A 12522-nucleotide genomic window follows, 5' to 3' on the forward strand; every position below is an offset into this window, starting at 1 on the left:
GAAAAGAATAGTCTCGAGAGTAGAATGTCTCTAGAATATTACAAATACACAAATTATAATTTGATATGTATTATAGTATTATATTACATTTTTAATATTAAAATCAATTTTAGAAATCAAAAACAAATCAAAAAATTCTAACGATACTTTTGACGCATGCGCACTACATGAGCCAATCATATTGACGCATTCTTGGCTTCACTTCATCCGGTCATGACTTTTTTATATAGGGATAAATGTCGGTAAAATTAACTGGTATGGTTGTTTCAGCAGTTATATTCTATTCATATTCTATCACATTGAATGAACAAATGACTGTTCCCGCACCATCCGTGCATTCTATTCTACGTATATTTCATATCATAACGCGATTTAACAAGAATGGCACGAGATGAAATTTATGAATCCTATCATTCGACCTTATTTTAACGGACGTCATCAAAGCGCAGTATAACGATGAATAAAGCTACATCGATTTCTCCCGAAACAATGAACGTCGTTCATTTCTGTCGAAAAGTATCAATTGTCACGTGTGGGCTATCGGGATTTATGGACATGTTGAAAACGAATAATGCTTCTGCGATGATTCAATCACCGCGTACGAAAGAAGAAGAATCGCTCGTGCAGGAGAAAAAGCCGAGAGGGGCAAAACCGCGTGCGCGTTCGCTCGCCCGATTCACCACCAAACAAAAACCTAATATTCGCATCTGTGATTTATCGCACAATCTCCGCGGCGCATCGCTTTACAAACTACCGCTTATACGCTTCGGCACAGCGGCATACTCAGCTACCCCTGCGAACGCGATTACATCTTCTAACGCGGAAAGTCGGCCAAGAAGAATACATCACAGAGCCCTCGACAAAGCAACAACTACTCGGAAAAATATCTCGGCTCACCTCTCGTCGAATCTGATGGAGGAGCGTGACAGGTCGCTCCAGGCACTCATGCTCCGGCTCCTCCTACGGTAGGAGGTCGGGGGTCCCAGGAATCGGCAGCTGCTGCGCCGCCTTGTCGACGCCAGGTTTTCCGCCTGGAAGTAGACCCGCGGAGCCGAGTGAGTCTTCGTCGTGATACCGCCATTGTTCCCGCCTGTGTCCTGCGGCTGCTGCTGGTCCCGAACGTTGTCGATGATGTTGTTGATGTTGCTGGGCGGCGTTGACGTGGGGGTAACTCCCGCGGAGCCTGCGTTCAGCGCCTCGTAGTCCCAGTCGCAGTTAGTGCCCATGTCCAAGAGCGGCTCCGAGGAGCCGCCCGGAGAGCCTCGGCGCTCCAGGCCCGCGCCAGGCCTCCTCCGAGCGGGCGTGCCGATCAGTCGGCCCTGCTGCTGCCGGCTGCACTGCGACGACAGGTCCAAGCTTGACGGACCTATGGTGACGGCGTAATTCTGCTCGCTGCGCACCGAAGATAATCATTCATTCGCTCGCTTGCCGAGGCGCAGTGTTCATTCATCTCACCGCCGCAGCGCGCCTTATCTCCTCCTTATCCACCCTACTGCCTCGGCTGAGTGATGCGGAGCAGTCGCTGACACGGATTCACCCGATCAAGGCGGTCTTTACCTGCTCGATTATGCGGCTGGTGATATCGTTTTTTGACTTTTTGTGTAACAACGCGTTACGCAATTATTCCTACGTATTCTAGTTTCAAACTACAGACCCTGGCTCGCTGGCTTCACTGAGCACGGGAAATTCTGAACTTTTATCTATCTACGCGGTACAGGAACGAGCGTAAGGCTCCTCTGTGTCATCTATACAAGAGTGAAAAATCCTCGAATCTCACTATTTATAATCGAACTTGTTGCTGTACAAGGATGCACTTTATGAACCCACCGACTCTTCGTCAACGTCATCACCGTCACCAACAGCTGTCCTCAGCTGCACTTGGTAATCAACAGCGACGTTTGCGTCATCTTGCACACATTACTCTCCGCTCAGCAGCACTTCGACACAGAAGGGAACAGAAAATAGAACGAAAACAACGAAACGCAGGGGAAGAGGCTCCGCAGCCGCGAGGCAGTGAGATGAAGCGGCCGCCTGCTATTTATGCCCGACGAGCGTTTGCACGCAGACTGCGGCGTCTCGTTGTGTGTGCGCGGGGAAAAGGCGCGAACGTGCTGCCGCTCTCTGTCTCTCCCTACGAGCTAGTACACTAGCGGCAGTGGCAGCGGTGCGGCGAGCATCGATTCACGTCAAGGCCAGCAGCAATAGCAGCAACGCTCCTGGACTAGATACTCGTATTTCCGCATAAGGCGGACTGTCCTGGGCATCTCCATATCTGCGACGTCTGGCGGTGCTGGTATAGGGTGCAGCTGCCGAATCGCCATTGTCGCACGCACCCGGTGCAGCAGCGGTTCGCATCGTCCTCAAAAGTGGCTGAAGCCTCCTCCAGCACCGAGTGATTATTCGAGTAGCGCAATCGAATGCAGACATCGTTCATCGCTGACGCTATTAATTATCGTTGTGAGAGCACGTTTAGCAGCGACACCTGAGCTGAGCAGTGATTGCGGCAGCGGCTGTCGTTTCGGAAGCTGGCCGTGGGACACTCAACACGCATTCTCGATCACGAACGATTCAATTATCGCTACCTCGAACCGAGATGCGAGCGCGATTATCAGCGTATCTCAAAAATCACGACGAACGCCGTGGTTCGCATTCATCGAAATTCCAATACCCCAGTGTTATATCGTATACCAGCTGCTCCTCTCGCGACACGCGACACACTTGCAGCGGTAGGTCTGAGGATGTGGGTCAGGGTCGAGGCGATTTCTTCGCGAGAATGATGGTGCGCCACGCGTCGTTAGCCGTTTTCGGCGTCACCGTCAGCGACTTTGCTCGGCATCATCGTAGATTAATCAAAGGCACCTCTGCACAGTTCACTTCCAATATCCCCTTCCATACATTTTTCAATCGCGATACTAGGTGTTCGCCGATCGATTAGGCGGGGAAGCTGCTGCGAGCCAGGCGAGCTCCGCGTGCCACTGCGCGCCGTGGGAATCAATTCCCCTAAGTGGGAGAGAAATCCGGGACGATCGCCTTAGCTCCCGGAGAGACGCTCAACTACACAAAGATAATGTTTCCAATGGCTCCCGGCTAATAAGCTTGCTTCGAGCATAGTCGTTGCTCGATACCGATGCGATAAACAGCGTCAGCGATAGGTCCTGTTTTTCACACCTCGTTTTACCTGACTGCGTGTATAACTTGGACCTTCTTTTCCCTAGAAAAGTAAGTCGTGAGAAGCACTCGGAAGGCCGAAAGTTGTCCGACCGTTGAGAGTAGCATTCACTAGTGGCGTGCTCCAGCTCGCTCCATTAAAATGCACATTAGAGCAGCAACGAGTTCCGCCAGCGTTTCCCAGCTATCTAGACTGCAGCTGCTGCGCCGTCTGTGTGTGTGTGTGTGTGTGTGTGTGTGTGTGTCTGTGTATATAAAACTCTCAGCCTTCTTCAAGCGGATGCGAGGTTTAAAGTGCGATAGTGCACAGCATCCGCGTATAGTCTATGCAGGATTCTCGAGGTGGATCAACGACGAAGCTCGGTAATCCCGCTGCGGAAGGAGGAGCCGACTGCGGCGAGGAAACTCGAGCTGCCAGTCGATCTCCGCGAACTCGAAACTCATTCCGACGGTTGATAGGCCGCGAGACCGCCTGTCGAGTACGCTATCGCGAAGCCCGGGCTTTTTGTCACTGGCACATCGAGTGGAGAATACTTACTGCTCCCGTGCTCAAGCTAGTATGCGGTACCTCTACGCGGCGACGCGCGCGCGCTCGCCGCTATACTCCTCCGTCTCGCTTTTTCCTTTCTCACGCAAAAGCTCTCTGTCTTTATCCCGACCGTAGAAGCGAGAAGCTGCGCGTAGCCTCCTCTTTGTCCTCTCCCGACAGCACCATGCAGACGGCAACGTGCGCGCGCTTTACTGCCGTTGCTGCTGCTCTGCTACTGCCTCCGCACACACATGCACGTGGTGGCGCCGCTGTTGTCAAGGCGTATGCAGCACTCGGTGGAGCGAGTTTCGTTTGCATTTTGCATCGACGCATCTCCCACGGTGCGCGTAAAATTTTTACCCCCGCATTTGTGATTTCTCGCGGCAGCCATCGAACTTGCGACGTTCTTGCTGATATCACGGAATTATTCATGCGAGCATCGCTCGAGCTCGCGGATAAAAGAGAGTTTGAAAAAGGCGGGAACGCGGTGTGCTTGCGCGCAACGGTGTTGGTGCGGTCTCAGCTGACCTTAACGCGTCGAGAGAGTGGAGCGAGCTTGCGCAGCTCTCATCTCATCGTCTGCAGCAGAAATTCCAAATATCCATCTGATCCTGCGGAGAGACTGGCCGAGTCCTGAGGCCCGACTGGCCTTGAACGAAAGAGCGGCTCGTCTACTTTGGCCTGATCCAGCTTGCGGCCGACGATTAATACAGAACAGAGGTTCAGCTGGCCCAGAAAAGTACGAGCTTTCGTAGGGGTGAATGGATGAATCGGGAGCGGCGCGCCATCGATTCCCTGACGGAGGAGAGAGCGCGTACGCGCCGCACACGGCCGAGTCTGCGCGTTGGCTCCAAGCGCGGAAAACTCTAAATTCGACTGCAACGGCGGCTCTGTCACGTGCTCGCGTGCAAGGCTACCACGCTCCGCACATTTGGGCTTTTATAACACACTGCTACGTGCAACGATCGACGGAAAATATGAGCCCGCGCGATTCTGCTCTGCATGCGACTCTTTTGATAAAACTACATATGATCGTGACATGAAGTTTTGCCTTTTTCTTTTCAGATAAGCTCGTTTTTCCCGGCGATTTCCTGTTATTTTTGCGACTAGTCGGATTCATATAAGAGCCGTGAATTATTTAAGTGAATACTACATTCGGAGTTTCCGGAAACTATCATTTATGGTTTATGTTACCATATCTAAAAATAAGTTTCAAAATCGATATTTTTCTCTAATCTGTTGATAACGTCCCCTCGGATTTATTGAGATGTTATTATATACTTAAGCATCGAATTTTCCACACTGAGAAAAATTTGATAGTAGAAATTACTATTTGGGATTGGTAACAGACTTTTAAGATATTAGATTTTACTATCCAAAGATAGTAATTTTTGATGAAATCAAATTTTTTTAAATTTAATTTCAATTTCGCTTAGTTCTATATTTTTCACCTCTTAAGTACTTCGTGCTGTTACTACTTTATTATTTATTATTTTTATTGATTATTATTATTATGCTGTTTGGAAGAAAGAAATAGATGAAATTTTTTTTTGCGGCGACGGGAATCGAACCTGGAGAGCTCCGGCATGAGAGTCGAGTGCGCTGACCATTTACCTAAACAGATCTATTACGTACAAAATTTCAGATCTAGCTGATATATTAATTTACGCACGAACTAAAGTTAATAAAAATTAACGACGATTAATAAATAATAAAGTTAAATCAATAGACACAGACACCCATTATAATAAAATAAACGTAAAATGTCAACTAAAATACTGATTACCGCAGAAAAAACTAGCGCGCCACGCGCGGCCTCACGGCCGCGATGGCTTGCCGCCTTGCATCGCGGAGCGATACAAGGCACGCTAAACGCTCGCGCTTCGCGTTTTGCGCATAAGGCACGACCGCTGACGGTCGCGGTTCGCGTTCGTAATGCCTGTTGATGCTTATACAGTATTGCTGTCGGTTCTGTTACAGGTTGTTTAAATGATAAACTCGCAAGCTGTAAAAAGTAACCCAACTAACCCTATGGCTGCCCTTGGGGTGAGTTGGACTCGGTTTTAGTGTCGAGTTGCTTAACCCAATAACCCACGTAAAGACGATGGGTGAGACAACTGAAAAACCTGAATGAAAATAGTAGCTCTGTTGGAAACAGTTAATAGAGGTTGATTAAATTTTTAATCGAATTTGAATTTATATCTTAATTCTATTTTTTGCATTCGAACTTGATTAAAATTGATAGAATCGATATAAGTATATAGAATTATATACGGAAAATGACTATTAAAGTTACTAAAGATCAATTACTGGTAGTGAATATGGATTTCAATTATTGTTTTCCGTAATGAAATTTATCGACTCCTATCGATTCTATTGATTTCAATCGAGTTTTAATACAAAAAGTGGGATTGATATAGCTTCAAAATCGATTGAAAATGTAGTCTATCTTTATTAAGTATTTTTAGTTGGGTGAGTTTAGGTAAACTGGTATAATTTAAATTTTTTTAAATGTGAAAGCTCCAAAGTATATTTTTGTAATATATCGTCTACTGGATTGGATCGATGACGATTAAATTGGATTCTATTTTTTGTAGAATTTGTATTTTTACTTGTGTGATTTAATAACGCAATCTAAATTGGAAAGAGAAACATTTTTAGTTTTTTTTTAATTTTTTTCATGCTTGTTTAATTTATTTATAAGCCATGTTTTAATTATTTCTTGTGATACAAAATATTTATTTAAAACATAGTATTTTACCATTACGTGGTTTTTGAAATAAGTATTCGTAGAAATAAAAAATTTAATGAATCTATGAATTATGAAATGAAATATATTGTTTTACGTTTGAAATCAATATTTTGATACGTCTTCCGTTTATAATTAATTTTTTTGCATCATTTGAAATAAACGGACTCGTCTGTATATTTTGACAGTACGTCTTAGTTGTAAGCACAAAATCAGTTTATTTATTACTTTACTAAAAAATAATTTTCAATGAAATAGAAGAATTATCACCTACTACTGTTTTGATACCCGGTTCTTCTTCTCCGGTTGGAAACCCGCGCGATGACAAACCAGTCACGTTATCTACACTGAGAGAAATAGTACGTAAATTTTACTATATGTTCATGATAATTTACTGGAAAGTTTGGTAATCTCGTCACAGACTGACAAAACTGACCTTTTTACTAGATTTATATCAATTTTTACTAAACTTCCATATAAAATTTACCATACTCAATAGGAAAAATTAACAGAAACTATAGTGAAAATCGCCAATGTATGAACTTTTACCTGACAGTATAGTAATTTTTAATAGAACGTATAGTACTTTTCATCTGAAAATCGGAACTGATGCGTATTGACGCGTTATGCGCATGCGCGTTTAGCAAACATGGCGGCCGCGAGAAGAAGCACCTGAAAATAAGCATCATGGCAAGACTCGACTTCAGAGCAGCAGTTTGAAGCCGGTGCTGTTTCAAATAAAGTCAAACTGTTTTGTGTGCTGCCGCTAGGGGGTGCACGGGAAATAAAACCCGCAAGCGGTAAGAAGTTAGCTCAGTTAGTATATAAGTCCGTTTAGCAACCCTGTTGTAACAATTGCGAGCGTATAAGCATATGTACTGCGAATTGCGAATATGTATAATAATTAAGCGTTTAGTTGTAGGAAATGTATCTAGGTTAGTTTAATGTCTCTAAAAATCAACTGCGGCGAGTGAATCGATAATGTTCTCTGAATGAAGTGCGTTAGAAGAGTAACCCTCCATAACCATAAAAATTTAGAGCCATATAATAATTGAAAATAATTTTTCCACTATGTGCATTTTTATATTTAATTTAGTCAGGGTAAAAATTACTACTCAGTATAGTAAAATTTATAATTTTATAAAATTTACTATACAGTTTAGTAAAAATTACTAGACTGTCAGTCTGTGAGTGGATTACCAAACTTTTTATTAAAATTTCCTATCCAGTATAGTAAAATTTACTATAAATTTCTCTCAGTGTATCAACGACTTATTTTTGTCATCTATTAACAAGCCGTGATGAGATAAAAAGTCAATGCCAATAATTGCGGAACTCACATCCGCGACGATAAATGGCCACATGAACTCACGGCGGAGGCCGAGGTTCAACGTCAACGGCACACTTCCGTAAGTCGCGATGGTCGAACCGTTGGCGGCGAACAACTCGTACGCGCACTTTTCCCGCTTGTCCGTAAGCCACGATCGTGGATACACACGCAGATCGGCGCCGGTATCAACCAGGAATGTCTTGTGCGAATTAGAGTTCTCAACGTAGATGCGGCGATGCGCTAATCCGTCAATGCTTGCCGCATTCACTGACGACGCGCGTCGTTTCCCGACCAGGTACATGGACTGCGGCACTTCGTTGCACGTTCCTTGAAGCGACGGTGATAAAAGCACAACTCCGTCGGCTCGCCGCGCGCCGATGCAGGTGTGGACGATCGGCTGCAAGCCGCACGAGATGCTCCTCTTGCGCGGGAGCGACTTCGGTCTTGCGTTAACGCGTTCACTTGAATGGTCAACTTCTGAATTTGTTCGAATAATCCCGACATATTATTGACCGCGTTGACCTGTTTGCTGGGAGTTATCTCATGGACCGTGTCGGCCAGTTTCAGAATTTTATCTACCGCTGTCTCGCTGGAAGCCGCCATAACTGTCTGCAATTGCGAGGGCAGGCGCGTTTTCTACAGTTCGAGTATGAACTCCTCCGAAGTGTTCGCGGTGGCGTGCGCTTTCAAGGCACGGAAAGATTCTGATGGCTTACGGTCGCCTATCTGCTCTCCTTCTAATAACTTCCGCACTCTCGCGCCGACCGATTCCGTGAACCACTCGACCATTTTCGTCTTCAAATCCTTATACTTATCCGTGGCAGGTGGCTCTGTCAGGACATCTTCCATCTGGTTGATAGCCTTCTCCGTCAAACTCGGGATGGTATTACAATAAATCTCGCTATCGCTTTGTTTTGTATTTGGAGGAATGTATAGTCCTTTAATGAATAAACCGTTAAGAGAAGTCACTCTGCTAAAAGCGACATAAAGTAATCTACTGCACATGCGACGGTTTCCGGATGTATGAACAACTATATTTTTGAATGTGCTGCCTTGAGATTTGTGTATAGTGATTCCTTCGGCAGGAGTTATTGGTATTTGTTTTCTTAAAATTTTGTATATACTATTTTGTCTCATTGCTATTAATCTAGTTTGGCGTTCAATGGTATTGATAAAATAAGTGCAAAGGCACTGAAAACTATAGCTACTATTATTGTAGATTTGCCCACGTAATCAATCAATGTATCGAAATGGCAATCTGGCCTGATATATTTAAGGCAGCTGAAGTGATACCAATATACAAAGCTGGGGAAAAAAATGAAATGGGAAAATATAGGCCTATATCACTAATATCAAACATTGCTAAAATCTTCGAAAAAATTATACATAATAGAATAATAGAATTTATATGTCAAAGTAAAATATTAAGTAAAAATCAATATGGATTTAGAAAAAACATTGGAACCAAGGATGCATTAAACACGATCTCAAAAATAATATATGAAAACCTGGATCAAAGTACACCGATAGCTATTACATTTCTAGATCTAGCAAAGGCATTTGACACTGTCAATCATATACTACTTCTAGACAAGCTTTATGCATATGGTACAAGAGGCAAGGGGCACCAACTTATTACAAGTTACCTAAACAATAGGAAGCAAAAAGTAAGAATAGGTTCGCATACAAGCGAATTCAAAAATGTAAATACCGGCGTCCCCCAAGGTACGATACTTGGCCCTTTGCTATTTATACTTTACGTAAATGACTTGCTAATAAATATGTCAGAAAACTCCATAATTTCTTGTGCAGATGACACTGCAGTAATAACTACTGGGAAAACTTGGTCCGAGGTTGAAGTAAAAATGAACAAACATCTCGACGATATCTCTACATGGCTCGGGATAAATAAATTGACACTCAATGTTCAAAAAACAGTATACATGACTTTTGGAAATTACTGCGTTAGTGTGCCGAAAAAAATTGATTTTAAAATTAATAATGAAATAATAAAGAGAGTAGAAGAAACGAAATACCTAGGCTTAATTTTTGACACGAACATCAGATGGGATAAACATATTGAATACCTTATAAACAAGACAAGATACCTTATTTTTATCTTCAGTAAAATCTCCAAATTCATGGACACAACTACTCTAAGAATAATTTACTACGCATTCTTTCATAGCCTGATTAACTATGGAATAGTTGCGTGGGGTGGTGCGTATCAAAATAACCTACAACTGTTACAAGCGGTCCAAAAAAGAATCATAAGAATTATAAACAAAAATACCTTTCAAAGTGTTAACCCACTTAACCTTCAACAATTATTCGCCTACGAAAACCTACAGTACCACTACAATAGCCTCAAAGATCAGTATACAAAATCATCAAGCATAACAAGGAAAAAGCTAATAATCCTACCGAAGTATGCTAAAACTATTAGTACAAAAACCACTACATTAAAGCTATTAACATCTACAATAATCTACCAAATAATATCAAAATCATAGATTTACGGAAAAAATCAAACATCAAGAAAATACAAGATTGGTTGAGAAATAATGAGTGAGATAAGTACCCCCACTACAATTGACTGCAAGCAACTTAAATCATGGTTCTTAGAGATGTCCAATCAGGAGCATGGTGAGCAACAGAGAGTAATATCTTCATTAATACAGGATTTAATGCAGCGCAGAAATGATATGAAAAGTAATAGACAAAAAATTGAAATAAATTCTGTTTACTTAGATATTAGAACTTACATTTGCGCTAAGGGCAAATGTAACTCTCACAAAATACGTAAACATCGACGCATCTCCAACTACAACTATAAAAAAATGATTTTAAGATATCAGAATATTACAGATAGTTTAGACAACATAACGAATGAAATAATAAATACCTGCATGGTCAAAACTACAAAAAAATTCATTAATGTCGTAAAAGCAACTGCAAATGAATGGGATGATAACAAAAACGTAAACACTTAAAAATACAAACCAATAGAAACGGCCTTCTCCATGATAGATGAAATGGCTAAAGAAAATAGCAACAAAACAAGGAGTAGAGAAGCGACGGCCGCACCGGGCCTAAAAAACCACAGAATCAGCCAGTCTCAGAATGACGTATGGTGATATCAACTATCTAGGCTTCAACAAAGCTTTTTTCTATTTTGATAGAGGAATACGAGGAAAACAGCTTTTTAAGAACTCAGTGTCCTCACTTAAATTACAATCACCCTACAAAGACATAGTAATCATAGATGATATTGTTTTTACGTCAGACTGTAAATGTGACTCATCTAATCAGCACAAAGAAATGTTTCCACACTATAGAGTTACCTGTGCTGTCGGACTCACATGCCCGGCTAGGCTCACCTCTACAGAGAAACTGTCATACATAAGAGAAAAAAATGCAACAACGGACAGATTTATGACAGCAAGACAAATGTTAGTTCGGAACTGGTGAAATTGTGAAAGCTGTGAAAAGTGCCATGATACAAAGTAGAAATTTTAATCTTCAAATGTTTTTACCGTTAAACAACATCAAATTATAACACAAAAATATAGAATCTTAGAATCGTGCAATATAATCTTATTTAATGTGATATTTAATGTCGTCGTAGCATTACTGGTTTAAAAGACAAAAATATAGAATCATTTACGAACACTTTAGAAAATACCAACTAATAACTTATTTTTTTATATACAACTGTTAAATGGATTATATGTCATTGTTAATTTTTTATGTAAATACTAATATTATATACTGTTATCAGAGTTGGGGCGAATAGAGTCCAGGGACTCCTGTAACCCAACCTAGGTTAAGTGTGAATGAAAAGGATGGTATGATCTACGTCTGGAAGTCCGACAAGGATTTATGCTATTCCTACGTATGAATGGAGGCTGGACTGTATGTAGTATGACTGGAGGTTATTGCTGTAAAGCAATAACTAACCAGTATTTATATGTATTCTCGTTATCACTGTTATCCGGACCTGCGAACAGGAAATACTGTTTTCCTCTGCAGGATTTGCGGCGTTATAGTGTGTTATTGTGTGAATAATATCAACTCTGTATCGGATGCAAATGTTTGTAACTCTGGAGTTAAATAAATAAATAAATAAATATATTTTACTCTATTCCTTTTAATTTCTTCAATTTTCTGTGTGTATAATTGCCCATTATATGTGTTGTATCATCGTTCGTAATATCATTATCATTTCTCCAATGAGTAAATAGCATTAATTGTTCTCTGTAAAAATTAGCTTCGTCTTGTAAAACACTATAATTTCGGTATCTTATTATTTTAAAAGATCTTCGTTCGTAAACGTAGCCATCGTTGTTTTTTAATTTCAAAGTTTTATTTTTCTCAATCCCTAACAATTCATATAATTCCGCATTGTCATCGTCGGCATCATCGTCTTCCTGATTAGAATTTTTTTCCTCAATGTTTTGGAGTATACATTTCGAAGCGAAATCAGCGAGACACCAAGTTTCCATTTTGTCAGGTCTGTTTGTGTAATGTTCCGTGATGCCTGCTTCGGTTATGTCGGTAGAATTTGGATTTTCTTCCAACATTTATTGAAGTTCTAATTTTGATTTTAATAAATGGCATCTTTCGCTAGAGGAGGCAGTGTTAATATAAATACATTGTCTGGAAGTGACGGATAGGGGCATACCCAGTAAATGATAAGTGATCTCTTGAGCTGAGATTTCCGTTTTGTTTACAAATACGTTAACG

The 12522-nt window shown here is 41.7% G+C and overlaps 1 protein-coding gene across 5 annotated transcripts in view; it reads right to left on the reverse strand.

The window, feature by feature from the left end:
- The window catches only part of LOC100119391 (potassium channel subfamily T member 2), a 240894-nt gene extending 237074 nt beyond the window's left edge, over positions 1–3820 (reverse strand). For 2 of the 5 annotated variants that reach the window (XM_016989186.2, XM_016989185.2), the window contains exon 1: positions 898–3820. In XM_016989186.2, the coding sequence (XP_016844675.1) occupies positions 898–1226 (329 nt within the window). In that variant the 5' untranslated portion in view covers positions 1227–3820. The remainder of the gene's footprint in view (positions 1–897) is intronic. The other 3 variants (XM_016989190.2, XM_016989187.2, XM_016989184.3) reach the window with 2 other exon arrangements.
- Between the last annotated feature and the right edge of the window lie 8702 nt (positions 3821–12522).

Source organism: Nasonia vitripennis, chromosome 2 (genome assembly GCF_009193385.2).
Source record: "Nasonia vitripennis strain AsymCx chromosome 2, Nvit_psr_1.1, whole genome shotgun sequence".
NCBI lineage: Eukaryota > Metazoa > Arthropoda > Insecta > Hymenoptera > Pteromalidae > Nasonia > Nasonia vitripennis.